General features: G+C 39.9%; 2 protein-coding genes across 8 annotated transcripts in view; both read right to left on the reverse strand.

Moving 5' to 3' along the window:
* ppfibp2a (PPFIA binding protein 2a) overlaps positions 1-17929 on the reverse strand; it is a 29831-nt gene extending 11902 nt beyond the window's left edge. For 2 of the 7 annotated variants that reach the window (XM_056766717.1, XM_056766712.1), the window contains exons 1-7: positions 17747-17929; positions 16782-16868; positions 15013-15126; positions 12236-12367; positions 8342-8575; positions 7382-7474; positions 1247-1358 (exon numbers count right to left, since the gene is read on the reverse strand). In XM_056766717.1, coding sequence (XP_056622695.1) covers positions 1247-1358; positions 7382-7474; positions 8342-8575; positions 12236-12367; positions 15013-15126; positions 16782-16868; positions 17747-17794 — 820 coding nt within the window. In that variant the 5' untranslated portion in view covers positions 17795-17929. Of the gene's footprint in view, positions 1-1246; positions 1359-7381; positions 7475-8341; positions 8576-12235; positions 12368-14991; positions 15127-16781; positions 16869-17746 lie in introns of all 7 variants that reach the window. The other 5 variants (XM_056766714.1, XM_056766711.1, XM_056766713.1 and 2 more) reach the window with 4 other exon arrangements.
* A 6018-nt stretch (positions 17930-23947) lies between these two features.
* Positions 23948-25885, reverse strand: LOC130436006 (E3 SUMO-protein ligase ZBED1-like). Its single transcript, XM_056766901.1, has 2 exons — positions 25414-25885; positions 23948-25005 (listed from the first exon to the last, which is right to left on the reverse strand). The coding sequence occupies exons 1-2, from the start codon at positions 25883-25885 to the stop codon at positions 23948-23950; spliced, it is 1530 nt and encodes a 509-aa protein (XP_056622879.1).
* Positions 25886-27132: the final 1247 nt, after the last annotated feature.

Raw genomic sequence — 27132 nt, forward strand, 5'->3', positions numbered from 1 at the left:
TTCATTTACATTATATAGCGCTTTTAGCAATTTTCATTGTTACAAAGCAGCTGTACATGAGACATATTGACTATGAGCAAAACAATTAAAGTTATACCTGTCAATTACAAGAAAAGGGTGAAAACACAGAACCCACATACAAACGCTAAAAACACACAAAATATGCACACGTACTAACACACATAGACATAGACACACACAAAACCTCAGGAGAACCCCGGCCCAATCAGGGGGTTCCAGTTCCCCTCTGGCAAAAGCTGCTGCCTCTGTACAAGTGCTTACACGACAGTGCTTACACGACAAGGTTAAATAAAAATAAATAAACTTACTAACAAGGTAAATTATAGATGTATCATTAATAATATAATAGCATTTGAAATTTTGTAGTGGAGACGTGTCAAGTCGCCGCATCCTTCTTTATCCAGCTCAAAAACTCATTATGTTTTACAGACAATGAAAAATAAATCTTAAACCTCTCTATATAGAAGCTAAGTAGAGCTATAAACTCTTGAGTTACCACCTCAGAGACACACACACAGTTTACAGTCCCATTAAACAATAAGAGAATCCACATAGTGAAACAGAAATAAGTTTTACATGCACAGATGTGATTTGCATTTCGTTTTAATAGTTTTAAGTAGGGTTATTATGTATACATGTAGAAGAAAGCGTACATTTAGTGTTGAGTCTCCTCTTGTATATCTCTTTTAATGGTGAGAACATGTCAAAACGAAATGGGAACATAAAGTTGTCAACCAATATGTTTTATAGGCAAAAAAAGAGTGTGGTGGGTAAAATTGAATAATAAGGGAAGTAACACAAAAAAGCTCAAATTAAATTAATATTTATGTTACTAAATATATTTAATGTTTATATAATAAATCTGAAAATTAACTAAAAAATCTAAGTAAAAGTCTCCAGCTGTACAGCCACAGAGCCATACTGTACATAATTCACAAAAAAAGCACATTTACCAAATGATTTGCATGCTATCTTTTAATATGATCATACAAGTGTGTTCTTTTCAAAACAAATTGTGTGATCACAATTCTTCTAAGCCATATCTATTCATATATGTCTTTCCTTAGTTATCTGCCTACAAAAGCCACATATCTGTTCATTGGTCTGCAAATGGTCAGTATATTCATGTTTCACTAGGTAACACATGTAAGTTTAAGACACCTGTTAAAAACATTACATTGCAGGTGAGGTTAGTCTTGACATGCATAAGAAAAGGCATTTGTACCTCTCTCAGCGCTATCCACAGACACTGGAGCTCTGGAGAGCAGCTGAGACTGAAGACTCCCAATCTCAGCAGTTTTACAGCTCAACAGTTGCTGCAAACTTGTGATCTCTGCCTAAATGTAAGAAAGAAAGATTCACACTTTCTGTCATCATTTAACGTGTATAAACATCTAAAACATTTACAGTAGTCAGTCAAATACTACACAGCATCTTATAAAAGAGAAAAGTGAATTTTAAATTGTTTCTAAACACATTTTAAATGCTAGAAATGATAAAACACTACATATTAGAGGTCTTCACAGAGGACCTTGGATACGGGACCCGTACGGGTTCGGGTCTAAATTTTAACTGGTTAGTCGGCTCGGGTCCAAATCTTATTACTTCGGGTTCCGAGTCTATTTAATACTTTTTTATAATACCCGAGTTGATTAAAATTCAGCACCGTTTGTGTTTTGTAACTTAGTTTCAACTGGTAAAATTAGGTGAAAAAAACCCACAAGCGAGCTCAGTCAGTGAGAAATGACAACGTGTGAGCAGTGACAACGTGACTTTAACAATTGACGATTGGCTCTTTTATTTAGAAGGCAAGACTTATTCCATTGCGCGCATTGCAACGTACCCCATTCCATGTTTATATTGATACAAATTAAGCGTCTTGTTGTATTAAAAATTTTTATTCCGACTTGGCTCATCGATAAGGTCAGAGTAATGCTGCTCGTTCAATCGGCAAGAAAAGAATAACATGGATACCACATTAGCAATGATGATTGCATCACAATCCGGTACGAGGGAGGAACGTTAGAAGGTAAGACAAAAACTTTTATTTTTACAACTTGTTTACTGACTAAACAGAAATTTGCTGTGGAATTTGTGCTGATCAGGTCCAGGGTCTGTCTTTCCGGCCAGGTTCTGATCTTACTTTCAAATAATAGTAGGGTCAGGGTAGTACATTTCTAGCATTTCTCGGGTCTTAACCGGTTCGGGTCCAGCTTTCAAAATATTGGACGGGTCCGGGATGGGTCTGTGTAGCACAATTACGGATCTCTTCGGGTTGGGGTTCACATTTTTGGACCTGTGAAGACCTCTACTTCCACCTTATTTCTCGATGACACACTGGAGCCACAGAGCATGCATGACCCCTCCCCTAACACTAAAGCGCACGCGTGCACCCAGGTGAACTAGCGACTGCGTCGACTATAACCAGCCCTTTAGTTCCCTTTCGATACTTCACTCGTACTGCGTAGCAGGACGCTATGGGGAAAACTCCTTTTTCTTCGATGACTGAAGCTTTTCAATAACGCAGTGAATACTGCACGGCCATTGGTGCGTGCAAAGTAAAACTTTGCACCAATGGAAGCGAAGCTGCACGGACCTATGGCGATGAAGCCCGCCAGAAGGGGCGGGGCTTATGGCTATATAAGCAGACACATCGCCGTAGTGTCTTCAGATCTCTTCTCCTTCAGCGACGACTTGTACCTCGCTACCCGGACTGATAGCTTCGCCGTCGAAAAAGCCTTGCAGCGGATTGGACCTCTCTGCTCAGCGATTCCGCCAGTTTCAGCAGCGCTGTATCCTTTTCCCTGCCGCTATCCGGCAAAGAGCTCTAAAAGACAAATTTTCCAAGCAAATTTCCTGCGGCGATGTTGCAAATGCCGCGCCGTACCTGTCACTCGTGTGGGGTCCACCTCCACGCCGCTGACGGTCACGGCGAGTGCGTCTCATGCTTGGGAGTTTCCCACGCTCAAGACGCACTCAGAGAGACGGAATGCCCTCACTGTGAGAGCATGAGTCTCTCCTCTCTGCGCTCGCGGATAGCTTTCTTTTCAGAGAGCGATTCCGCTCCTCTGCGATCCCTCCCGCGATCCCTCCCGCTTCAATCCCCAGCGGAGACGAAGCAGCGGGGTAGAGGAACTAAGCGCTCGGGGAAGAGCGAGCTCACGTCTGTTTGGCGTGCCTCGCTCTCTCCACAGAGAGATATTTTGCCGGTTTGCTTCTTCCACCCTGACCAGCGTCCATCGGCATCCGCCGGTGACACGGTCTCGTTTGGCGGACGCGAATTCGATGAAGACGACGCTATGTCGTTAGCGGCTTCAGACGGGGAGGAGCTGTGGGGCTCGGCTTTCGACCCCGCCCCCCTGCCGTCTGTAGAGCACAGCGAACCCGCGCCGGGTGTGGACTGCAAGCTTTTTCGGGTTCTCACTAAGGCTGTGGAAGAGCTGGGCTTGGAGTGGTCCTCTCCAGAAGAGCCCACTCGCAGCCGCTTGGACGAATGGTTCCTGCCGGGGCGCCGCCCAGCCCCTCATCAGCGGACTTCATCGTTCTTTCCGGAAGTTCACGACGAACTCACCAGGTCATGGCGTGCTCCCTACTCGGCCCGCCTACGACCCTCATCCTCCTCCGCTCTCACCTCGGTTGACGGCGCAGAGGAAAAAGGCTATGAGAAGCTGCCTCCCCTGGATGAGTCGGTGGCCACACATCTGTGTCCGCCTTCGGCCATCGGTTGGAAGGCGAAAGCAGCTCATCCCTCCAAGCCGTGCAGAAACACATTGGCCCTTGCTGGACGCGCTTTTTCGTCTGCCGGCCAAGCGGCTTCAGCACTGCATTCCATTGGCAGTGCTCCAGGTATACCAGGCCAAACTTCTCCAGGGGATGGACGAGTCTGGCACTGACATCACGCCGTTCAAAGAGCTGCGGAGCGCAACGGATCTTGCTCTACGCGCCACCAAGGTCACGGCCCAGGCGATAGGCAGATCCATGGCCAGCCTCGTAGTACTCGAGCGTCATCTATGGCTGACACTCACGGAGATCAAGGAGGCTGACAAGGTCCCCTTCCTCGATACTCCGATTTCCGCCACCGGCCTTTTCGGACCAGCAGTGGAGGGTTTCGCGGATCGTTTCACGGCAGCGCAGAAGTCTTCGCAGGCCGTGAAACATTTCCTGCCAAAGAGACCTGGATCCAGACCTGCACCAGGCTCGCCCCAAACCAGTGCCGGCTCAGCAGCCTGTCAAGGCTGTGCCACCCGCTGCTCAGAAGGCTACCGGAAGCGAGACTCATCAACGCTCTCGCTCGGGGAGACGCTTCCCCCACCCTCAGTGCCAGGGACCCCGGCCAAAGACCACGCTGGACCCTGTGCCTCAGGCACCATCCTGAGACCTATGTGAGGAAGAGGAAGTTCCCGTGTCTCGCTGTTGCTGGACCTCCTCTAAAGAAAGCTCTGGTATGTGCCCAAGCACCCCGTTCTGTCCCGGGTGCCGGCAAAAATGTGTTTACCTTTGTTGTTGCAAATGCTGGGTCTGTTCTCATGCCCGCACAACCCACCGCTGTTCTAGCGAATACTTTAATAAAACACAAACATTGTCAGAAAAAGAGCAATCTTCCTCTTCCACTCTCCATGGGAGTCAAGCCCCCAATTGGCGGCATACCTCCCCAATGCATTCAACCCCTTGCCCTACGGGTCGAGGCCTGGCAGGCCATCCCCGGGGTATCGGATTGGGTAATGAGCATAATATCTCGGGGATATTCTCTCCAGTTCGCTCGCAGGCCCCCACGGTTCAGCGGGGTCATCTCCACCCGTGTTCAGAGCGCGAATGCACACGTTCTGCGCACAGAGTTGCGGAACTTACTGGACAAAGGAGCCATAGAACCAGTTCCTCCAGACCAAACCGAGTCGGGCTTCTACAGCCGCTACTTCCTCGTACCCAAAAAGGATAGCGGTCTCCGCCCCATCCTCGACCTCAGACATCTGAACCTCGCTCTTATGAAACGGCGCTTCAGAATGATTACACTGAAACAGATCCTCTCTCAAATACGCCCAGGGGACTGGTTTTTCTCCCTGGATCTGAAAGACGAGTACTTTCACATCCAGATAGCCCCCCATCACAGACGATTCTTGAGATTCGCCTACGAAGGGGTTGCATATCAATACATGGTCCTTCCGTTCGGGCTGTCTCTAGCTCCTCGCACCTTCACGAAGTGCATGGACTCTATCCCCTCTCAGGCAGACGGGAATCCGCATTTTGAACTACCTTGACGACTGGCTGATTCTAGCACAGTCAGAGGAAGAACTACGGGCCCACAGGTCCATTCTCCTCAGCCATCTCGAATGCCTGGGACTCAGGATCAACCATGCCAAGAGCGCTCTGTCCCCCAGCCAACGAATTTCGTTCCTGGGGGCGGTTTTCGATTCGATCCGTATGACGGCCAGAATCGCGCCAGACCGTGCTCTGGCTATTCAGCAGCTTGCGGCCTCCTTTACACCGGGAGCGTCACGCCCCCTCAAAGCGTTTCAGAAGATGCTGGGTCTCATGGCTTCTGCGTCTCAAGTACTGCAGTTGGGCGTTCTTCGGATGCGTCCACTGCAGTACTGGCTAAAACCAAGAGTTCCGCCACACGCTTGGCGTCTCGGACGTCTACACATCTGGGTGGATCAAGTCTGTGTAGCCGCTCTAGCACCATGGAAGGATCCCCATTGGCTGGAGCAGGGTGTGCCCCTGGGCACCACATGCAGATGAAAGGTGATCACGACAGACGCCTCCAACACGGGTTGGGGGACTCTGTGCGATGGCACACCGGCCTTCGGCCACTGGTCGATTCAGGAGAAGGGACTGCACATCAACTACCTGGAAATGCAGGCAGTATGGCTAGCCCTTCGTTACTTTCTGCCTGTCTTACGGGACCGCCATGTCTTAGTCCAGTCCACAACTGGCCCAATTGTCTCCTTTATGCCTTCCCTCCGATCTCTCTCATACCACAGACGATAAAGAGGATCATAGAACAGAAGCACAAGGTGCTGTTCGTAGCCCCACTCTGGAAGAACCATCCTTGGGTTGCAGAACTGTCTCAGCTGCTCGTAGCAGCCCCGTGGCCTATCCCCCTGAGACGAGACCTCGTCTCTCAGGCAGGCAACACGATTTGGCACTCCCAGCCAGAACTGTGGGCTCTGCACCTTTGGCCTCTCGACGGGAGCCTACGGTCCTCCCCGAGAGCGTCATAAATACGATATCACAGGCTAGAGCTCCGTCTACAAGGCGACTCTATAACCTCAAGTGGTCTGTCTTCTCTGCCTGGTGCTCCATGCGCGGAGCAAACCCAGAATACTGTGACATATCACTAATTCTGTCCTTCCTGCAGGAGCTGAAGGATAAGGGCCGTTCCCCTTCCACGCTCAAGGTTTATGTGGCAGCAATTGCAGCTTCTCATGCCCCCATGGAGGGCAGAGGAGTTGGGAAGAACGATTTGGTTGTTCGATATTTGAAGGGTTCCAGGCGGCTACGCCCTCCTCGCCCCCTCACAGTTCCCATATGGGATCTACCCACGGTGTTAAGAGCTCTCAAGGGTCCTTCCTTCGAGCCTCTGCAGTCCGAGGACCTTCGTCCCCTAACACTTAAAACCGCTCTGCTTCTAGCATTAGCATCGGTAAAACGTGTGGGCGATCTGCAGGCGCTCTCTGTGAGCCCCTCCTGTCTTGAATTTGGGCCTAATGACTCTAAAGTAGTCCTCAAACCGAGACATGGTTACGTGCCTAAAGTGCTCTCTACTCCCTTTAAAGCACAGGTAGTGACACTTTCTGCGCTCCCCTCCTCCGAGCAGGACCCGGAGCTCAATCTGCTCTGTCCTGTCAGAGCACTTAAGATTTACATTGAGCGTTCCGCCCCCTTATGGAAATCGGAACAACTCTTTGTCTGCTTCGGTGACCGCACTTTCTGGCGGGCTTCATCGCCATAGGTCCGTGCAGCTTCGCTTCCATTGGTGCAAAGTTTTACTTTGCACGCACCAATGGCCGTGCAGTATTCACTGCGTTATTGAAAAGCTTCAGTCATCGAAGAAAAAGGAGTTTTCCCCATAGCGTCCTGCTACGCAGTACTCGTTCCCGTATCTCAGGGAACCAAGGTTACGTAAGTAACCGAGTACGTTTCAGTGGTGAAGAACGCGAACGGCAAATGGATAAGATAAGAGTGCGTGCTTGCAGCGTTTCAGTGATTCCCTATGGATAAAGATTGTATGTATTTACTTTGTAGGGCATGTTTTGGAAAGAGGATAAGCAGCTGTCTGGCAGAAGTTCTAAAAAGGCTAACACTGCTTAAAACACGTTCAACTTCTCATCAAGCATCAAAAGTAAAGCACAAAGTCTCATACCTGTGTCACCTTGAGCTTTTGCTTGTACTCTGACTTCTCTTGTTCCAGATGTTCAACTTGATTCTTTAACATCTTCAGCTCCTGAAGCAGATTCTGTACAAAGACACACTTAAATGTTTACTTATATCATACATTAACACTAAAATAGGGCCTCCTTTGAAGACATAATCTAAGTATGGCACGAATTTCATAAAAAAACTGTCATCAACTGTAGTCATGGAAACAAATTATTACCTCAGCAAAAATTACTTTAAAGGATAAATCTCACATTTTTACAAACATCACAACAAAGTTAGTAAGTAAACATCCTTAACAAAATTGATATTAAAACCTATAGCGTCTCATTTAAGTGATAACTCATAAACTGTTTTGAAATAAATCATATATTCACCTATCAGAGAAATTATGAAAATTGAAATTGTGGTAAGCTATTTGTTTATGCAGGCTAAGTACTTTTAGACAATGTTTGTTACAGACATCATGTTATATGTAGGTCAGGGCATAAAAACAATATTTTTTAAACATGAAATAGACTTTAAGACACTCCCTACTAATTCTATCTCATCATCTGTAATAGATTGAATAGTTTGCTTAATATTTTCCCAAATATACAGAGTCTTTTCACAATTACTGCCTTGCATTCATCATAAAGCTGCTTGGTTCAGCTTACTTTTTTTCATAGTTGAACCAAAGGCTGCTAAAAAGTTTCCATATATTAGAGTTGGTGTTAAAAAACTTTTAAACAGTATTCAAATTACAGTTTTTTTATTTATTTTTGTTTTATGTGTGTTTTATATTGTGTCCTTGTGTAAAGCTGCTTCGCATAAGTATAATCTGTAAAAAGCATTTCATTGAAGAATGAATTAATTTAATGAATTTCATTTAACAATGAAAGATGCAATCTCTTGTACAAAACACTTCTGCTATTCTTCTTAGTGTGGAAATTTTAGCAACACATACTGCCGTTTTACACAGATGAGATTCGTGCAGAGCCTGTGTGTTCGCGTGTCCAAGCATGACTAAAGCTCCGGATCTCTGACCCACTGCTGGCTTCGGCTCAGTCAGAGACGCCTGAGCTGGCTCACAACCTTTCTCTTGGTCCAACAACAGTGGCTTCTCTGTGATCTTACTGGAAATCTCCTGCCGAATTCTGCACATCTGCTCCTGCAGCTCACTGATCAGATTCACTACGCTCTGTCAGATAGGATAGATAAAACAGATAAAAGCAGATGAGAGAAAGTGAAAAGGATGGATTAAGGGAAGGAGACATGATATGTGGACGTATGTGTTTTTCAAGTTAATTTAAGAACAAGGTTACAAAATAAATCCCTTTGTTAACTAGATGTAATTTTCTGATACAGTATTTTCCAGAGTGTGTTTCCTAGTTTATTTACATGGATTTAGGGGTGGTTTGCCAGGCAAGAATTAAATTAAACCAGGGCTAGGTCTTAGTTACAGTAAATTAGGACATGGCTAACGAAAAATATCACTTGTGTATTTTAAACAAAACAATGGCACTGAAATTTACATATGTCAGTCACATATTCTATGGTGACAATTCTAACATGTAATTTAGTCTAGGACTAGACTTGAGGCATGAAACCACTTCATAGAGATTTAAAATGGTTGTATAAATAGTTGTTAATTTGCCTTGGAAGTTTCATTTGTTAGGAAGTAAACCGGACGCTTATAAAAAACACTTTATTTTACAAGTTATCTCTAAACACAGTTTTTCAGGTTTTAATCGTTGATGACCCCGCTCCAGGAACTTACGCAGTGGCGTCTCAAGCCACGGTCACACTTGACTTTTCGCTCCATTCATATGCATGCGTCAGACCGGAACTGCAAGACCATTCGAAGATATTTTGCATTTTGCTGCAGTGCAAAGCTTCAGTTTGGTGAACTCTGACCTGCGAATTTGCGTCACGTGAGTGCGTGAGATCAATAGAAAATCAAAACAACACAGCATGACCTCTCAGTACTGAAATGTAAAAGATGGAGGAATTGCTCTCGCTAATTGTTGCAGCACCGTCTGAACACATTTCGCATGATCAAAGTTTAGCCAGACCGTGGCATCATTCAGACATAAACACACGTTTAGCGGGTAAATGCAATCGAAGCTGGACGACCAATGCCCTTTCCGAACGTAAGGGAATGTAATGACGCAACCAGTCACGAGACACACGAGAGCCAATGCACAATTACATTCCGGCAGCAGTTTTTAAAATTGTACTCAACCTGATGCGAGTTTTACGGCGGACGGAGAAGGCAATCGCTTTTGGGTCTGTTTCTCTGGCCTAGGAACACGTGGAACAATTGCACTTTTTGAATAAATAGCATACGTATCGAACTGAAGGGGCTTATTTTCCTCTTATAGATGGATACTTGCCGAGAAGAAACTGGACATTAAATGTGATTTTTAAATATTTTATTAGCTATTTTTGACCAAATGCAGACCTTCCGTGAGGAAAATCCGTTTGTATTCAAATACTATTTGTATTTGAGGTAAGAATCGAAGCTCAGATATCAGGAACAGGCAATTTGGTTTAATCATTTGTAAATATAATGCCATAGATGTTATTAAAAGATGTATACATTTAATTTGGAAAAAAAAACTCTCAAAATGATTTGCTCTATCCGGGTTAAGGTTTGTGTTTTGAGAGGTTGTTACTCTATCTGGGAATAATGAACCTGCAAATGTTGCGACTGGCCAATCAGAATCAAGCATTCCGAGGAGCCGCGTACTAAATGATATCATATCATTAAAAAATTATTAGGTTTAGGGGTTGGGTCGGTTACGTGCTAAAATGAGTTTAAAGTGCACTCACAAAGAAATAAATTAAAAATCACACCCGTACACGTCATGATGGCAAATTACATTAGGTAATTACATTAGAAAATCCCTGCTGCTAACGTTACTCCACCTTCATACATGCATTTCATTTTTCACACCTAGAAGAGGGAAAGCGTGACACTTACACACTTTCTTTAGTTGACCAGCTTATCTATTACACGTTTCGGTGTGATACTAAAAGTTTTACCATTTGCACTGATTCTCAAAAAATATTAATTATAAACCTGCTTACACAGATCACATAAAAACAAAGTGCAGTTTTGCAGTTTGATCTCTCTCTAAGTTTAAAGACCTGGAATATTTGAGGGGCGTTCAAGTTCTTAATTTCTCTGATTGACAGATGGTTAAAACCACAATGCTCACACCCGTATGCGGACCAAAATACCTATGTGACCCATTTCACAAGCAAGTGGCTCTAATATAGGGCCCTTTGTTAAAGAGCCAAGGATTTCTTTTCCAGGATTTCCAATCTGCATTTAAACACAAACCAAGTACTAAATGTGGTGTTTAAAATACCATCTACGCCTGGGTACTAATCTTTGAAAACATTTCAAGTGAACTTATGATTCAATGCATAAAACAGTCATCAGCTGGAACTTGGCTTTACTGTTTCCATAATGGCTTAATAACCTATAATAAACAAATAACGTTTGGTATGCCAAGCACAAAAACAGTGGTGAAAATAAGTTCCAGATACATATCAAGTTCATGAAACTCAAACAGTTAAAGTGTCAAATACAGCTTTGTGAGGAGTCATTCACAGCAGAGGAGTGTGTTCCAAGTGTACGGACAAACTTTCAGAAAGGCAGGAGAAACCAACAACATAGTAAACTAGTTGACCGGCGTATTAACAGCATGTATGAGAGAGAGAGACAGAGAGAGAGAGAGAGAGAGAGAGAGACAGTTTGGCATGCTTATGGAATGCTCATGAGAGAATCGGTGCCATTTTTTTCTCTGTGTGGACCCTAACAGTTGTCAGATCACACACTGGGGTCATCTTCAAGACTAAAATCACTTTGGCTATTTCTCACTCAACTTCTAGACTTTTATCCTGACTAAATGTCACATGTGCCAACGTATACTAGCCTCTAACATATTATTTTTAAAAAGGGGGTACACAAACTCAAAAACAAATAGTGCTTATGCCAACACACCATTATATCCAGAAAGCTATAATTTACATCTCTGTGCCACCACAGTACTTTACATAGATTGAACATAGTCATTACATGAATATAGCAAACAGTTTACTAAATGACTGGACAAATTTGTTGACTCTCTACAACATCAATCCTGTACACTGTCGCAATCTGTAATAGGTCCAATGACGTGCGTGTATAACGACCACTGGTCATGTGGTGCAACCAAAAAGATCAATTATCATATTCAATTAAAAATAAAATATATCTAGTGGCTGAAATATGCTGGTCATGGGCAATTCGTGGATGAAAAACACTAAAATCACTTCATTAAAAGTGTTCATCTGCATTTATGTGTAGGCTACACCACATTCATAATGTTTGAATAGCTTCAACAGATTATTTATTTGTATTTTAAAATTGGCATGTCGAAAATCCTTTTGTGTCATTGAACCAATAAGCACTTTTTTAATGGAACACATAATAACGATGAAATGAGGTTTACAAAATGTTTTAAGCTTTTTGTCAGTTAAGCACTGTGTGATATTGCTATATGCAACAAGTTAGTATTGAGATATATCAAACACAATGTGTTCATGTTTTTCCAATAACAAAAGAAGTTTCATTATAAATGGATGAAACAAATGTATCTAGCTAATACAAACTATGTAAAATGTTACAGGTAATGTTTTTTAAGCCTCTTGTCCACTGTCCACATGTTAACTGGTTTGTTCCTGAATAAGTGAACATCACTGAAATGGTCATTGGCTCAATGGTAGCAAATGATATGCTATACTCTGTTGTCCTGCATTTTCTATTCTGATTTTAAAGCACACCATTGAAAAGAGAGAGTTTAGATACCTCAGCTTTATGTTGCCTCTTAGTGCTTTGAGCTTGTTTGTTTTCCATGTCCCCAAGGTTTAGTTTCAGACAGGACACTTCCTCCATCAAACCCAGCTTCTGCGTTTCAAGACAAGTCCTGATTGTTAGCTCCTACAGATTCCAAGCACATAAAATCACAGAAAAAAAAGCAAGAGAATCTAAGGAAGCTGTATTAAGGCAAACAAATCTGAGGACTGAGCCGAGCTGTAGTCCCACAATAGCTAAATATATACAGGTTATGAGGGCTATATTTACCCTCTTCTCTGGTAGGGACTGTCACATGGCATAGAGAAAGTTCACACATTACACGTGAGCCATGTAAACAGAAAGATAAACAATGCAATAAAGTCCATGCACTCAATTCCATGCAGAACATTTTAAAAGCTTTTTTGGATCTTGATGCATTTTGAAATTCATGCTGACCTTTTGGAAAACACACTGAACAGGAATCCATTTTACAACAAAGAAGTCTAAAACCCCATTTCAAAAAGCCAGTAGCTTGTGTTGGGGACTTTTCTATGAGCTTTGAACCTTCCTGAGACGGCATATGGAAAATATTAGGCATGTGTGAATGGAATCGGATTTGAAGGCCAAAACCTCATAATGACCACAGGCACATGCCCTAAAAAGCTTCACATCTGAGAGGCAAACCCTGGATATTTAATCAGCTGTAGAGCTTTCAAAGTAAATGAAACAAAATTGCACAATCTTTTCAGGAAAATGAGGTTTAGGAATGTAAAGGTCATTAAAATGGTATGAAAAAGTACAGGAATCATGCCATGCTTTGTAAGATTCTATCATCGTAATTTGAAGGACATAAATGTCTCTAGCATGCCTGTCTTTCTTTGCTTTTGTAACTCTCACTCTCTCTTTATTTATTTTATTTGTTTTTAATTATATTGCTGTAAATCATGATTTTTTTTTCTTCTTTTCTCTCCCCTCACTGAACTCACTGTCAACTAATTCTTAACCTGATTTCAAATACCACTCCAGCTCAGGAGGCTGGTCTTCTGCCATTCCTTTATTTTTGGGTTGCTTAAATAATGTACATGAACAGTCTACTATATTGTGTGAGGATTGTTCTACTGATGTCTACAGTTAATGCTGCTTTCAAGACAGGCAACCCATATTATTTTTATCTTGTATACATTCACTGTAAAAAAAGTTTTTTGCTGTCTTAAGTTTTCATGTGCAACAACTTGACTTAGATGTCATTTCAACTTACTAGTTTAAATGGTGTCCAGTGGTGAGTTGCTTTTATATATCATTTTTTAAGTTGCTTTTACAAATAATGGACAATGAAATTGCTTAACTTAATTTGATGAGTTACCAAAAAATTCTGGGTCCTTTCAAAACAACGCTCTGGGTCAAAAATGGATACACCACGCCGTTGCATTACAAATTAACCTATGTTGGGTTGTTTTAAACCAAAGTTCTGGGTTTTTTTAATCCCGCCATCGGGTTTGTCCATATTTGACTCAACGATGGGTTAAAATGCACAACATGAGTGAACAGTGATGTGAAAACAGTTGAAATTACTGGTAGAGCCAAGTTGATCATACTTAAAAAGATTATTTTTAATTATGATAAGTACCAAAGATTTTTTGGTATCTCCAAAAGTTACCAAACCACACTTGATGAGTGAATTAAAAAACCTAAGTAAAAAAGCTGCAAATCAATGTGCCTTTGAACTTAAAATATATTGAACTGACAAAAAATCTATAGTTGTATTTTGTTTAAATTACAAAATGAAGTTATATGACCGCAGATTGACATATGCTGAATGTATCACTCTGTCTATTTCCCCATGCCAACATCGACAGAATACCTAACTACCACTATATATATATATTTCAAGTTTTGTGACTGATATTATGAGGCATGTAGTCGTGTGATAAGCAGGATAATGTACTGTACATTTAACAGGTTGTTATTGCTTAAAAAAACTTCATAAGATCTTATGCTTAAATGGATGCTCGTTACCTCTCACAAACACTAATATTAGAGTAGTTAGTTATTACAGAAAAAGAACAACTAGCAACTATATTTATATTTTCTGGATATTGATATTTGTGGATGATAAGAAACTTAATTATGCCAAACTTGGTCCACCATGTTTCTGTGAAGAAATTACTAACTAGATTGAAAGAATGATAAATGTTATTATTCTTACATTATAAAGAGAAGGCTTAATAAATCAAATGCGTCAAATAATGTGCAGTTACTGCTTGTGTAAGGTGAAAGAGAGGCAAAGATTCCCTTTTCACTCTAATCCAAGCAATTTGTGTGCTATAGGTGTGTACAAAAGTGCATTACATTTGTTAAGCAATAAAAACAACGTGCTTTTAAGATAACTGAGTAAAAATATATAACTTGTTGGCAGTCCTGGTGCAGTATACACCAAAAACAGAAGATGCCTGAAGCTCCCAAACTATTCTGAATTGTGTCTGAATAAATTTTGTTTTATACTATATTTATTTATTCATTCATTTAATGATTCATTTACTTATTAGATATATTATTTATTAGAATGATCTTGCTTCGTCTATAAACACCATGCACAGTGCTGTGTTTAACCTTTCTGTGTTTTACTATTTTTCATATTTGCTTCTGTAAAGCTGCTTTGGAACAACGCACAATTGAAAAGCGCAATATAAACAAATTGAATTGGTTTGACTGTACAACTCAAGATAACTCACTACTAATGTAAATCTTAGTTTAAAACTTTCCTTTACATTTGAAATCTTTTTTTGCACCTGTTGAAGCATCTTCTCAGTGCAGTTGAGCTTGTGTTGATATTCCTGAAGAGAGCTCTGCAGGTCTCTGATCTTCTCACCTTGAGCCTCCACCTCGTCTGTCAACACACTCACCTGAAAAACAGGATCAAATTAAGTAAGCCAAGGTACATTAAATCTGTCATCTGTGCTGCTAATTATGTCTTAAAGAAAATAAATATTTTACAATAGAATCACAGTTTCATTATCACAGTTATTATCTTTAGTCATTGACAGCAGGTCAAACCTATTGCTTTAATTTGTGTGATACAGTCTTGAATATTGTTGTCAGCCCGGTTGTTTAGGAATGATCAATCCTTAATACTTGCTCAGCACCTATTGTCAGCATACAACTTACTACTAAACAAGCCAGGACAAGACTAATCCATCTAAAACCCATGATCCCATGACACACCACCAGTCTGTAGTGACAGGAAAATACTTTAAAACCTTATAGTACAAAAGCCTATAGGGTTTTAAAACATATATTTTTGTACCCAATAAGTGACAGTCACAGTGATTGTGTGGGCAGTATGAGCAGATCTTTTGCTCATATAATCAGTATAATAAATAATTCAATAATACATCTTATCATGCCGCCTTAAACAGCAGATTTTATTATTTTTATTAGGTACTTTCTTAGGTATTAGTGTGTAAAATGTACGTACATTTCACATTTTGACATATTTAACCTGGGGCTGTCATAATATCAAATTGGTTATTGTCGATACTGGTATAATTGTGACACACTTAAATGGGCACTGACACACTGACCATTAATGACTTAGCCTCAAGTAGTTAATCATCTGTAGGACCTCCACTTTTCCCAAAAATGCAAGTTAAGGTAGTTTTGGAAGCTTTCCGACTCCTCCTTAGATTGCAATGCAACCAATCTTCATAGCGCTGAAAGTGCGTAGACATCGTAAAATTGTCAGACGGTTCAGTATAAAATTAATGTAATGTGACGGGGATACTTTTTGTGTGCAAACAAACAAAACCAACGACTATATTCAAAAAATTCCTGATTTAATTGTGAGTTTCCAGTGCGCTTTTCACGAGAGCCACAGTGACAGCATTCCTCGACGCATGCGTGTTCTGACGCCATATGCACTGTCATGTGGCTTGTGTGTTTGGTTGTGTTGCAATCTATGGAGGAGTCAGAAAGCTTCCAAAACGACTTAAATTCTGTTCTGATGTGCTAGGGATGTTAACTACTTGAGGGTGAGTAATAAATGGTAGAATTTTTGGTAGAAATTCCCCTTTAATTACAATATTGTATAATACTGACATATTCACATAAAACATTTACCTTTATAAAAGTTTACATTTTCAAGACATCCAACACAAAATATGTGAACGAAATATGAATATGTGAAAAATTGTTGTGAAGTCGTACTGTCCATATGTCCTTGAAGGAATAGTTTACCCCCAAAAGGAAAATTCTGTCATCATTTACATGCCCTCTTGTCATTTCAAACCTGTCTGACTATCTTTCTTCCGCAGAACACAAAAGAAGATGTTTTGAAAAATGTTGTTAACAGCCCCCCATTCACTTGCATTGGTTACAATAGAAGTGAATAGGAGGCAGTGCTTTTCATTTTCCAACATTTTCAAAATATATTCTGTTCTGTAGAAAAAGAAGTCATACAGGTTTGAAATGACAAGAGGGCGTGTAGATGATGAAAGAATTGTCATTTTGAAGGTGAACTACTCATTTAAGGTATTCATTACAGTTCACCCATATGTTTTACCTGTAACACAAGAGATTCTTTATCTCCTTCTAGACGAGACAGTCGCTCTAGATTGCTCTCACTGTTGCCTGCGCTCTGCACATTGACCTGTGATTCACAGATGGTTAAAGTTACAGTAAGCAGAGAAGATATCAAAAGACTGCAAGCAAACCATACCATAATACACGTGTATAGTGGCTCACTGGTTGAAAGAAATTTCTCTAAATCTCCTGTTTAAAACATTCAAATCTTTGTTAAATTTGTATCAACCCTTTATCAAACTTTACATTACTCAAGCTGTTTACAATAAACAATTTTGTTAGACAAGAGTTTTTGTAAAATATTTACATCTCTAAGTAGGTTTTATATAAATCCGTGTGCTGTGTTGAATATCTGAACAATGCAAAAAAAAAAAACAGAGAAGGATTGTTATTGTATTACTGTTATAAAAACTTAAATAAATGCATACTTGTGCAGATGTATGTATGTGATTAACTGTATTAGTCTTATACACAAGACTAATACACAACACTTCACAACATTTAGGAGGATAAAGCATAACTATAAACACACTATACAGGGACTGCAAAAATAAAGAAAAAGGTTTAGGAAGAATGAAGCAGCAATGTGGTCTCTGGTATATTTTATGAAGACTGTAAAGCCATTGCACCTGAATTGGCTTTTTTTTAAACACTAAAAGTGAACCTAACTTTACTGTACATCTTAAATTATGCAGTTATAATTTTTTCTCTATCGTTTGAGGCACAGACCTCACCTGGTAATACCACACAAATGCGTCAGGCAAATGACTTAAGAATAATAAGATGCTTTTAAATGTTTGCACTGAGCCATGCAGTTTCTGACTAAAAAAGATTCAATCATTTTGTTATAATATATAGTGCTTTCTGCATGCCTTCATTCCTTTAGTTAAATATAATCTGCTTATAATCAACAAGAGCCCATGGAGTATATAAGTGCTCACTCACCTTTTTAAGCCATGCAAAATGTTTGTAAAGATTAACTTCCAATTCCATTCTACAGGGCCATTACTACATCTTTATGCCTGATACGATAACATCCACTAGTCAAGAAACGTCTTGCAAAAATAAAGTCTCTTTCTTTGTTTTCACTCTTCGCCTGAGCATCTGGTTTGGTGCAGCAGTCTGTAATATCAGGCTTCACTCTTGCCAACTGCTATTTTTTGTTGCCTCCCTCCCTTTTCCCCTCCTAAACTCTCCTCCTACAAACTTTCTTCCTCAGCCAAACCATTTTCCTTTTTGTTTCTAAACTTTTTTGTACCGTTTGCTATTTTTAATTAGGCATGCTTTGAGGGGCTTTCCACCTCTTGCAAACACATGCCCATGACACAAGTAAAGAATTTGTGTGAATTGCTAGAGGTAGGGCGCACTGAAAAGCAGTGATACGAGAGCGTCTACTTGAGATCATGTAAGTACCAGTCAGCCTCTAGTGTCAAATCTCTATTGAGAAGAGCCGCTATGGTTGAGTCGCACAATAATCCAGTTAGCATTTTACATGGTGTGATGGCAAACCTCAGGTAGGTAGCGGCAGAAGGTAGGAGGGACGTTCCCTGAGTGCTATTCATTAAAAACACGATACCTTTAAAATGATTCAGTTGTAAGTTTAAGAGAACATTTCAACCAAAAATGAAAACACTGTTATCATTTATTTATTTATATAACCCTGAGTTACAACATAAAGGGACACAATTTTGGAATTGGGTCAAATTAACCCAGAAAATGTTTATTTTTGACCCAAAATTGGTTTAAGAAAACGCAGAACTTTGGGTTATAACAAGTCTGGTCAATTTCTAACCTATAGTGGTTAGGTTGTCCCTTTTTGACCACAACCTTGCATTTTTTAGTGTCCACAATACAAATTGTTTCGTAGCAGACAAGCAAAGACAAAAAGCAGGGTGTTGAATAAATGCTTGGTGCAACAGGTCTTTGCACGCTGCTACTTGTACAACTTCTGACTCTCATGTAGTTTCCTGCACTATAGGTCCCTGCTGTGGCGTCTCATGGCACCACCTTAATGAGTTTTTTTATGGAGAATTCCACCAGCCCTTCCTTGGCTACAGCTATGGGTGGTGCCATATTTTGAGGGTGAGGAGGTGAGAGTATTACCGATTAACATAAATAATTTATAGGCTGGTCCTTCTTTGGTGCCGCACCCCATTGTTTCCAACACCCCACTGAGAACTACCGACTGTTCTCAAGCGGCTTGTATTTATGCTGATTTAACAGCTGTAAACTAAAAATGGGGAGTGCCCTGTGCCTAAGTATATTGCTACTTGACAGATTAATAAAGAATTGTATTGTGTGGTCAGGTGTGTATGTGTAATTTATATGATGCTTTTTATGTGGCATAGATTCTGATGTTGGAACTATAGTATCGTAAGACAAAGGTACATTATAATCAAAGGTCGTATTGTAAAAACAATTTCAATGGGGAGGGTGTGGAAAAATATTATATATAAGTATAAAATAACTTTATACGACAATTACACATTATATTAAATGTAATGAATACCAAGTGTTGGAGTAAAAAAAATACTTTTTCTGGATGGACTGATTTATTTTAGTATTTTGTATTAAAATTTGTATTTGGTATTTATATATTAATTTGTTATATGAAGATTTGTATATTTTGCTATGAGTTTGGTATACTTTATGTTGTTCAGTCAGCCTATTCAGGCCAGGCAAGGAAGTGGGTGAGCGGTAGAGTTTTTCTTACTGTGGACTTCCGTGGTGTGGCGGGCTGTTCCATGTGCGATACACCAGCTATGATGTTTATCTGTTTTTACCTTTTGCTAAAAGTAACAATAGGATGTAAAGCAAACTAAGCTACGCATTCACGCATCGACTGTTTTACCTCTACAATGATAGCGGTTAAGAAGAAATTGACCGCTAAACTAAGTAATAATATAACTTTAATATTTATCCAACTAAATTGGAGCTCATCAAATATAAAACAATACAATAAATATTAAAAAATTAGAACAAAGAAAAAAAATACATATTGGATAAAAAAAAAAAAAAATGGAACTTTAGTGATTCCCTACAGCGTTACTCCTAATGGAGGAGGGAAGAATATGATGCAGTGGTAAATGCATATTAAGCTTGAAATTGTAAAGAGAAGAAACATTTATTAGACAAAATAAATGTAATTCTTGGGTAAAAATGAATGAAACCTATTTGTTGTGAGAACACAGTGCAACCTGAATGAATTAAGTAAGCTGATTGGCTGTCCAAACTGCATGTCACAGGGCATGCTGTGAAACACAATCCTGCCCCAAGGAATTAGATTTTAAAAATACGACTGACATGACCGTGACAAACACTTCCAGACATTTACTGCTGCAGTTAAAAAAATTAAGACAAACTAAGCCTGACTGAAAAACAACTTTTACCCATTATCCATGTACTGTTAAATTGACTCCAATCTGAAACTCAAAACTGATGTTATGAAGACATTTCATCTTATCTGATCCTCCCGTTTAAGCAATACTGCCTTTAACAAATACAAATCAGGAGTTCAGTATTTAGAAATAGCCTACATCTGACACATTAATCAACATGAAAAAGACCAGCTGTTCATGGGAGTAATGTATATATTAACTATGGATGTGGCTTATGGCTTTAAACTGTCCTCTTATTATATAGCAATCAGAGGGTCTTCTGTTGGTTATTTTTGATAGGGATTCAAGAGAGTGTGGCTCCAACAAAGATGCATACTGTAAAAAAATATCATTTCATCTTACAATTTTTTTTTAAATGTGTTTACATCACTGTAACTCTACGAAGAAAGTAACTTATTTTATAATTTAAATCAACTCTTTACACGATTTAAAATAGACTGATCTGTAAAGCCAATTTTGTACTTAAACAAAAGCACAAAAAGGCAAAACAATGTTTATTGGGGCATTTCTTAGTAATTGTCTTTAAAACATACTAACTATTAATTAAGTGCCTTCAAGTCTATTTGTATTTTGGGTAAAGAATGAAGTATAATTAAATATAATATACACGTTATAATGATATTATATCTTCAAAGAAAATATTACTCTAACTTTGCAGGCCGTGTTTCTCGATAACTATAGATCTTAGCACATTTCTAAGAGCAAATTTACAAATGTGTATTATTGTTTCACATGTGTTTCCCAAAAACGCATTTCACATAATCGTGCACAGCACTGCTTTAAGTGATACTGTACTTACGAGTCGCCATCCGTTTGTCACATGCTGAAACATTACCTTGCACCATTTTTTGTTTGGGGCCAAATATTTTTACACGATGAGCATGTGACAGGATAATATTTATGATTATATTAAATCATGACTCCAAAACCTTTTTGATTTAATGTTTTTGATGTCTGTGGGTTTGCTCCATTAAAGGCCTAACATCCTATGCAATACTACAGTATGAGTTTTCTTATTTTAGTGTTTGGCTAATATTGGATGTTTTCAAAAATAAGCATAGAAGCCATATACTGCAGCCAACTTTTTATTACACACCTTTGGGTGGTTTAAGTTTTTATATTGTTGCACACATTTCCATGGGTGAAAACAAACGTTAATTTTAAAATAAACGTTTAGTTTAAACGTTATAACAGGCTAACAGGAATTCCATCTTCAAAACAACATTATTACTGTCTGAAATGTATAGGCCAACTGTCATCCAGCAAAACCTAAAATTGGACAACCAGAGCATTACACCTAAAATTAATTAATAATCACTGCTACATGTGATATACATTAAAAATTATATAAATGTCACATGCAGCAGTGATCAATAATTAATTTGAAATGTAATGTACTGTTTGTCCTACAGGTGACCTCATAACTTCGTCCCTTTACAGCAGTGGTTCTCAACTCTGTCCCGCGAGATCCACTTTCCTGCCGCGTTTAGTGTGACAAGTTGTATGTGAAATTATAGTTCCTAATTTATCATTTCACAATAGTTAGTTATATTAATGTTTATATTAGAATGCATATTAGGTTTGGTAACCGTTTAAAAATAGACAACGAGTAATATTAATAGTATATTAATTAATAATAGTAATATTAATGCAGATAATACTGATCCTTGTCCTTATTGGTTGATTATTCGTCGATATGTTGGTAATGCCTTGGGGCTTCCGTCGGGAGATCGTGATTCGCGCTTCTCTTCCTCATTCAATACAGACGAGTGATTGCGAGAACTGCATGTGTGTGTTTCTTCAACCTTCTCCCGTTATTTTCCCCTTTTTAAGGTAATTACCACTCACGAGGCAAAGTAGATGTTAACATATGTTGATAGTACATTTCGTTATGTTACTGTGTTTTTTATGAGTAAACCGACGCTTTGCATGTGTATACTATATTGTTTAAAGAGTTTTGTGCTAACTGAGAAGATGTGTGAGTGTGACGTTATGCTAGCAGCCGGACACCTCGTGGCTCCGTCGTGTCTGAGTCCCGCCATATACAAGTGTTTATTTGATCGTTGGCGTCAAAGCTAGCTACTGCTACGTTAACATATTTTTGGTTGTAAGGGTTGTGTATTTATTATTATTATTATAAGGGTGAGTTTGTGTCATGCTGAGACAATAAATACTATTAGCAGGGCTCTCAAGTATCACGCATTGAGCGTGACAGTCACTCATTTCGGTCTTTTGTCACGCACTCCCGCCACACATTGTATTTCTCACGCAGAAAAACTATTTATAATACATTTAATATGCCGCAGAGCCCAAAAGTTATCTGGTCGCGCCGCTCTCACTATGGAAACCGGCAGGAATCAAGCGTGTCTCCCCTGGAGTTTTTAATCTAGCCTGCCACTTATCAGCCAATCAAAAAAAAGCAATAGGCTACACAATAGCCAATCAGAAAATAGCACTATTGTATCTGGGTAAGATTTAACACAACAACCAATGAAAAAAAAGCATCCTGGAATTGTTCACCATCTTCCTCGTTCACCCACAGAGGAAACCACTGGACCTACGAGCATCACTTTGAGCACAAAGTAAGTAATGATCTCCTGTTACAACAAATTCACAACTTAATTGACAAAAACAATGACAACTTGACTGCTGTTAGAGAATGTTTCCCAGATAATTAGCATCAGTTTTTCATGAGTGTCTGTTACTTAGCCAACAGTTTTACAGCCTGTTCACTGACAACATCTGCTCAAAACAAGTAACGTTAGTCTAGGCCTAGTCATATTTTCGTTATCACACGATGACTGACATATTGTCACATTATAAATATATCTCTCTCCAATAGGCTTAATAATTTTATTAGCACTAAATTAATTAAAGTGCATTGCATAGTCGATGTTATAGGTCACTTTTAAAATCATGTCATATTTTATAATTATATAATCCTGGCCATGTATGCATTTATCATTGCATCTGTCTTTCAAAGATGTCAGGTAAAAGGCAACTAAGCATCCTTTCATTCACCCTGAGAGGAAAGCCCCCCAAAAAGAGCAGGTTACAGGATGCTGGCCCAGAGAAGGTGGCGAAAATGGTAGGCACATTAGGGGAGGAGACAGAGGAGGAGACGGTGCAGGTGGAAGATGATGAGACAGTGCAGGTGGAAGAGACAGTGGAGGTGGAAGAGACAGTGCAGGTGGAAGATGATGAGACAGTGCAGGTGGCAGATGATGAGACAGTGCAGGTGGAAGAGACAGTGCAGGTGGAAGATGATGAGACAGTGCAGGTGGCAGATGATGAGACAGTGCAGGTGGAAGAGACAGTGCAGGTGGAAGATGATGAGACAGTGCAGGTGGAAGATGAAGAGACAGTGCAGGTGGAAGATGATGAGACAGTTTTGAGAACATTTATTGTGCAAAAGCAAAACTGTAATTATACAACAAAATGTTGCAGATGAATAGTGCTAAATGAAAGCACAAAATAAATAAATAAATAAAATACTTTCAGTATAAGGAACATATACGTCAACTAAAGAACATTTTTAAAGTATTAAAGTTTCTTTACAGTAGTGCCATGCCATATATACAGTAAAAAGTGCAAATGTAGCTTTAGTTTTCTTGAAGGACACAAAATATGCAAAGAACAGGAAAAACTGTCTGGTGTCTTCTCAGTTAAAAAGCAACAACAACGAACCCTAAAATCAGGCACTCACTGAGATTTTGTTTAATACACACCATTTGTCATTTGTTAGGCCCTAAAGATTATTAGCCAGGAACACAAGCTGGTCCACAGTCTCTGGCTTCAACAGAGACCGGTGGCATGTAACAATGTTGCCACCAAAACTAAATGCCCTTTCCGAAGGAGCACTTGTGGCCGGGATACAGAGATATTTCTGGGCCAGTCTAGCCACCCTTGGAAAATTAGCTTGGTGCAGTCGCCACCAGTCCAGTGGATCAGTCTCTCCATCAACCTGCATTGTCTGCAGGTAACTTTTTGGCTCCACTTCGATGGCCTCTCTGTCAGCGAGAGTAGCTGTGCCATCGGAGGAGGCCATTTTGAAAAAGCTTCCCAGGCTCCGTTTTACCTTCTTTGATTGCCTCTCAACAGCTACTTCAGCAGCTTCAGCACCATCAGCACCATCAGCTGCAGCTTCTGTGCTTGTGTGTGGCAGTGGCTCTCTGACCGTTGCAGCTTGCACCTCCAACAGTGACAGAATTTCTGCTACCGTTCTGATCTTGATGAACTCCTGGCAGTCATCAGCTATATATGCATCTTTAAACCGTGGGTCGACCAAGGAGGCCATATCCAGCAGGTCAACCGTTTTTGGGACCGAGTACTTGTCGTTTAAGTACTTTAGGATGACTCTTTTCATGTCCTTGGTCAGCTCGGTGTCATCATCAGCTGCAGCAAGAACAGTGTTGTTGAAAAGATGGAGAACAGGTTTGACGTACGACACACTGACATAATCTTCACCAGACAGCGCGTCTGTGAATTCCAGCAGTGGGCCGAGGGTCCGGCTTATAGATTCCAACACATCTGTATCTTGCCAAGTGGGTAACATGTGTTTGGTTTTCTTGTCTGCTTTCATTACCTGTGATAGTGCCTTCTTTTGTTCAAGCACCCTCTGGATCATCATCTGGCGTGACCCCCACCTTGTTGGTGTTTCTGTGATGAGCCGATGAAAGGGTAGATGGTGCTCTGCCTGGGCTTTCTTCAACTCTTTTCTTCTTCTCCAAGAGTATGAAAAGGCACTCACAATCTTCTTGCATACGCCAACAGTACGGCCAGTTCGGGGGTCTTTCATACTTTTTTCTGTTGACAAAATTTGTAAGATATTATTGGTTAATTTCATCTATAATCTCTCTCTCTCCCCACACACACACTGAACAACTATCATTACAATTATTGAAATGCTTGATTAGGATTGAATGAACATCACTTAACACAAATGCAACATTAAAATAGCATTAGGTATACAACTGAACAGATGCAAATTCTACATCTCTAAACGCAAATGCAATATTACTATGAAGTAATATAGGCAACTATTACAGTATAATGTTAAAATATTATAATTATGCACTATTACATGAATATTATATATACATACACACACCAAAATAATTAATATAATATTAATATAATACCAAGTGGGTTTATATATATATATATATTTATTAAAATAGTAATATTATGCATATGCACACATTTTTAACCTACCGATGGCGAGGTGCAGCCTGTGTCCAAAGCATTGCAGCCTGGTCCAATCATTCAGAGACGCTGCCTTGACCACGTTCGTTCCGTTATCAGTAGTAATGCAAACTTGGCGTTCTTCTTTAAACCCCCATGACTCAAGCGCTTCCTTGAGTCCTTGTGCTATCTCCTCGGCCGTATGTTCAGCGGGGAAGTACGACGTCTGCAAACACCGGCTGCCAAGATTCCAATCATCCGTTATATAGTGAATGGTCAGACTGAGGAAAGGCTCCATGGTAGGGCTCGACCATAGGTCCGTTGTAGTAGCAAAGTATGTCAAGTCACACAGCTCTTTTTCAACATTTTCACGGAGCTCGGCATACAATTTTGGCATCTCGGTTTCTGTGAAGTATTTGCGGCTTGGCACCTCATAACGTGGATCAATAGCTCTGATCATGGCTTTAAATCCGCGTCTCTCTACCGTTTGAAAAGGAACCATGTCCTTACACAAGTAAACAGTTATGGCCCTGGTAATTTAAATTCATCGCGGGCTCTTCCTAATATCAGGAGTACCTTTTAAAAAATGACTGTTGGATAGAGGTTTGGATCAGTTACTGTTTTTTCTGTCCAGCGTTCTTTGTACTGGATCTTGCGGTTGGCTTTATTGCCTGGCAATGCTGGTATTCAACGACATGTTTAGTTTTTAAGTGGTAGAACAGATTAGCAAATTATTTCGTGTTACCGCTCTTAGATGGAACTTTTGCCCCACACACTCTACAGAGTATATTTTTCTGCTGCTCGTCGGACGGCTTAAATCCAAACCAAGTCCAAATAATAGATGTTGCACCGGTCTTTTTCACGAGCTCCTCTGTTTCGCTGACGCTTTCAGACATGTTTATTCAAGATGACGAATATGATGATTCGTTGCAGCCGGCTGCAGCTCGTGGCTCTAAATTTTGCGGGTAGATTGCGTCATCAACATGCATTATCGCGATATCGTAGGCCAATTTTGTATCGTTTATATCGCATATCGCTTATATTGCCCATCCCTACTGTATAATGTAAAATACAATTTCCCATCAACAATATAATACTTGTCAAAAACTCGCAATACAATTGAAAAAATTCATATTTTTTTATATCGCTTTTCATGCAATTCCAGTCATTAAAGTTATGGTTCAGGCAAAAATTTTAATTGTGTCGTCATTCTCCCAACCTTAAAGATGATCCAAACCAGTATACATTTATTTGTTCTGCTGTATACATTTACGCATTTGGCAGACGCGTTTATCCAAAGCAACTTTCATTGCGTTTTCTTATACATTTTATATAATAGTATGTGCAATCCCCTGGGATCGAACCCACGACCATGCTCTTACCACTGAGTTACATGAAAGCTAAATGTTTTTGTTCTGCTGTACTCTGGAAGAATGTTGGTAACCACACAGGTCTCGACCACCATGGACTATATAGTAGAAAAAAATACTATCACTGTGAATGCTGGGCGAGATCTGTTTGGTAACTGACATTCTTTCAAATACCTTCCTTTGAGTACAGCAGAACAAAAATAATTGTATACAGGTTTGGATCAACTTGAGGGTGAGTGTATGATGACACAATTGTCATTATTGACTGAACTATTCCATCAACATTACAATTGTAACATTTTAAAGCTCAAATTATTTCTAATACAAACGAATGCAATGTATAACGCAAAAACATCCAAAAAACATTGTAACAATTCTA

This window comes from Triplophysa dalaica, chromosome 14 (genome assembly GCF_015846415.1).
Source record: "Triplophysa dalaica isolate WHDGS20190420 chromosome 14, ASM1584641v1, whole genome shotgun sequence".
NCBI classification, from domain to species: domain Eukaryota; kingdom Metazoa; phylum Chordata; class Actinopteri; order Cypriniformes; family Nemacheilidae; genus Triplophysa; species Triplophysa dalaica.

What these genes read in the sequence shown, in the direction of transcription:
- LOC130436006 (XM_056766901.1), bottom strand. Translation starts at nt 25,885, where the DNA reads ATGGTTCCTTTTCAAACGGTAGAGAGACGCGGATTTAAAGCCATGATC. An exon ending in CAGGCTGCACCTCGCCATCG is followed by an intron (nt 25,006 to 25,413) that starts GTAGGTTAAAAA and finishes TTTTGTCAACAG; the next exon opens with AAAAAAGTATGAAAGACCCC.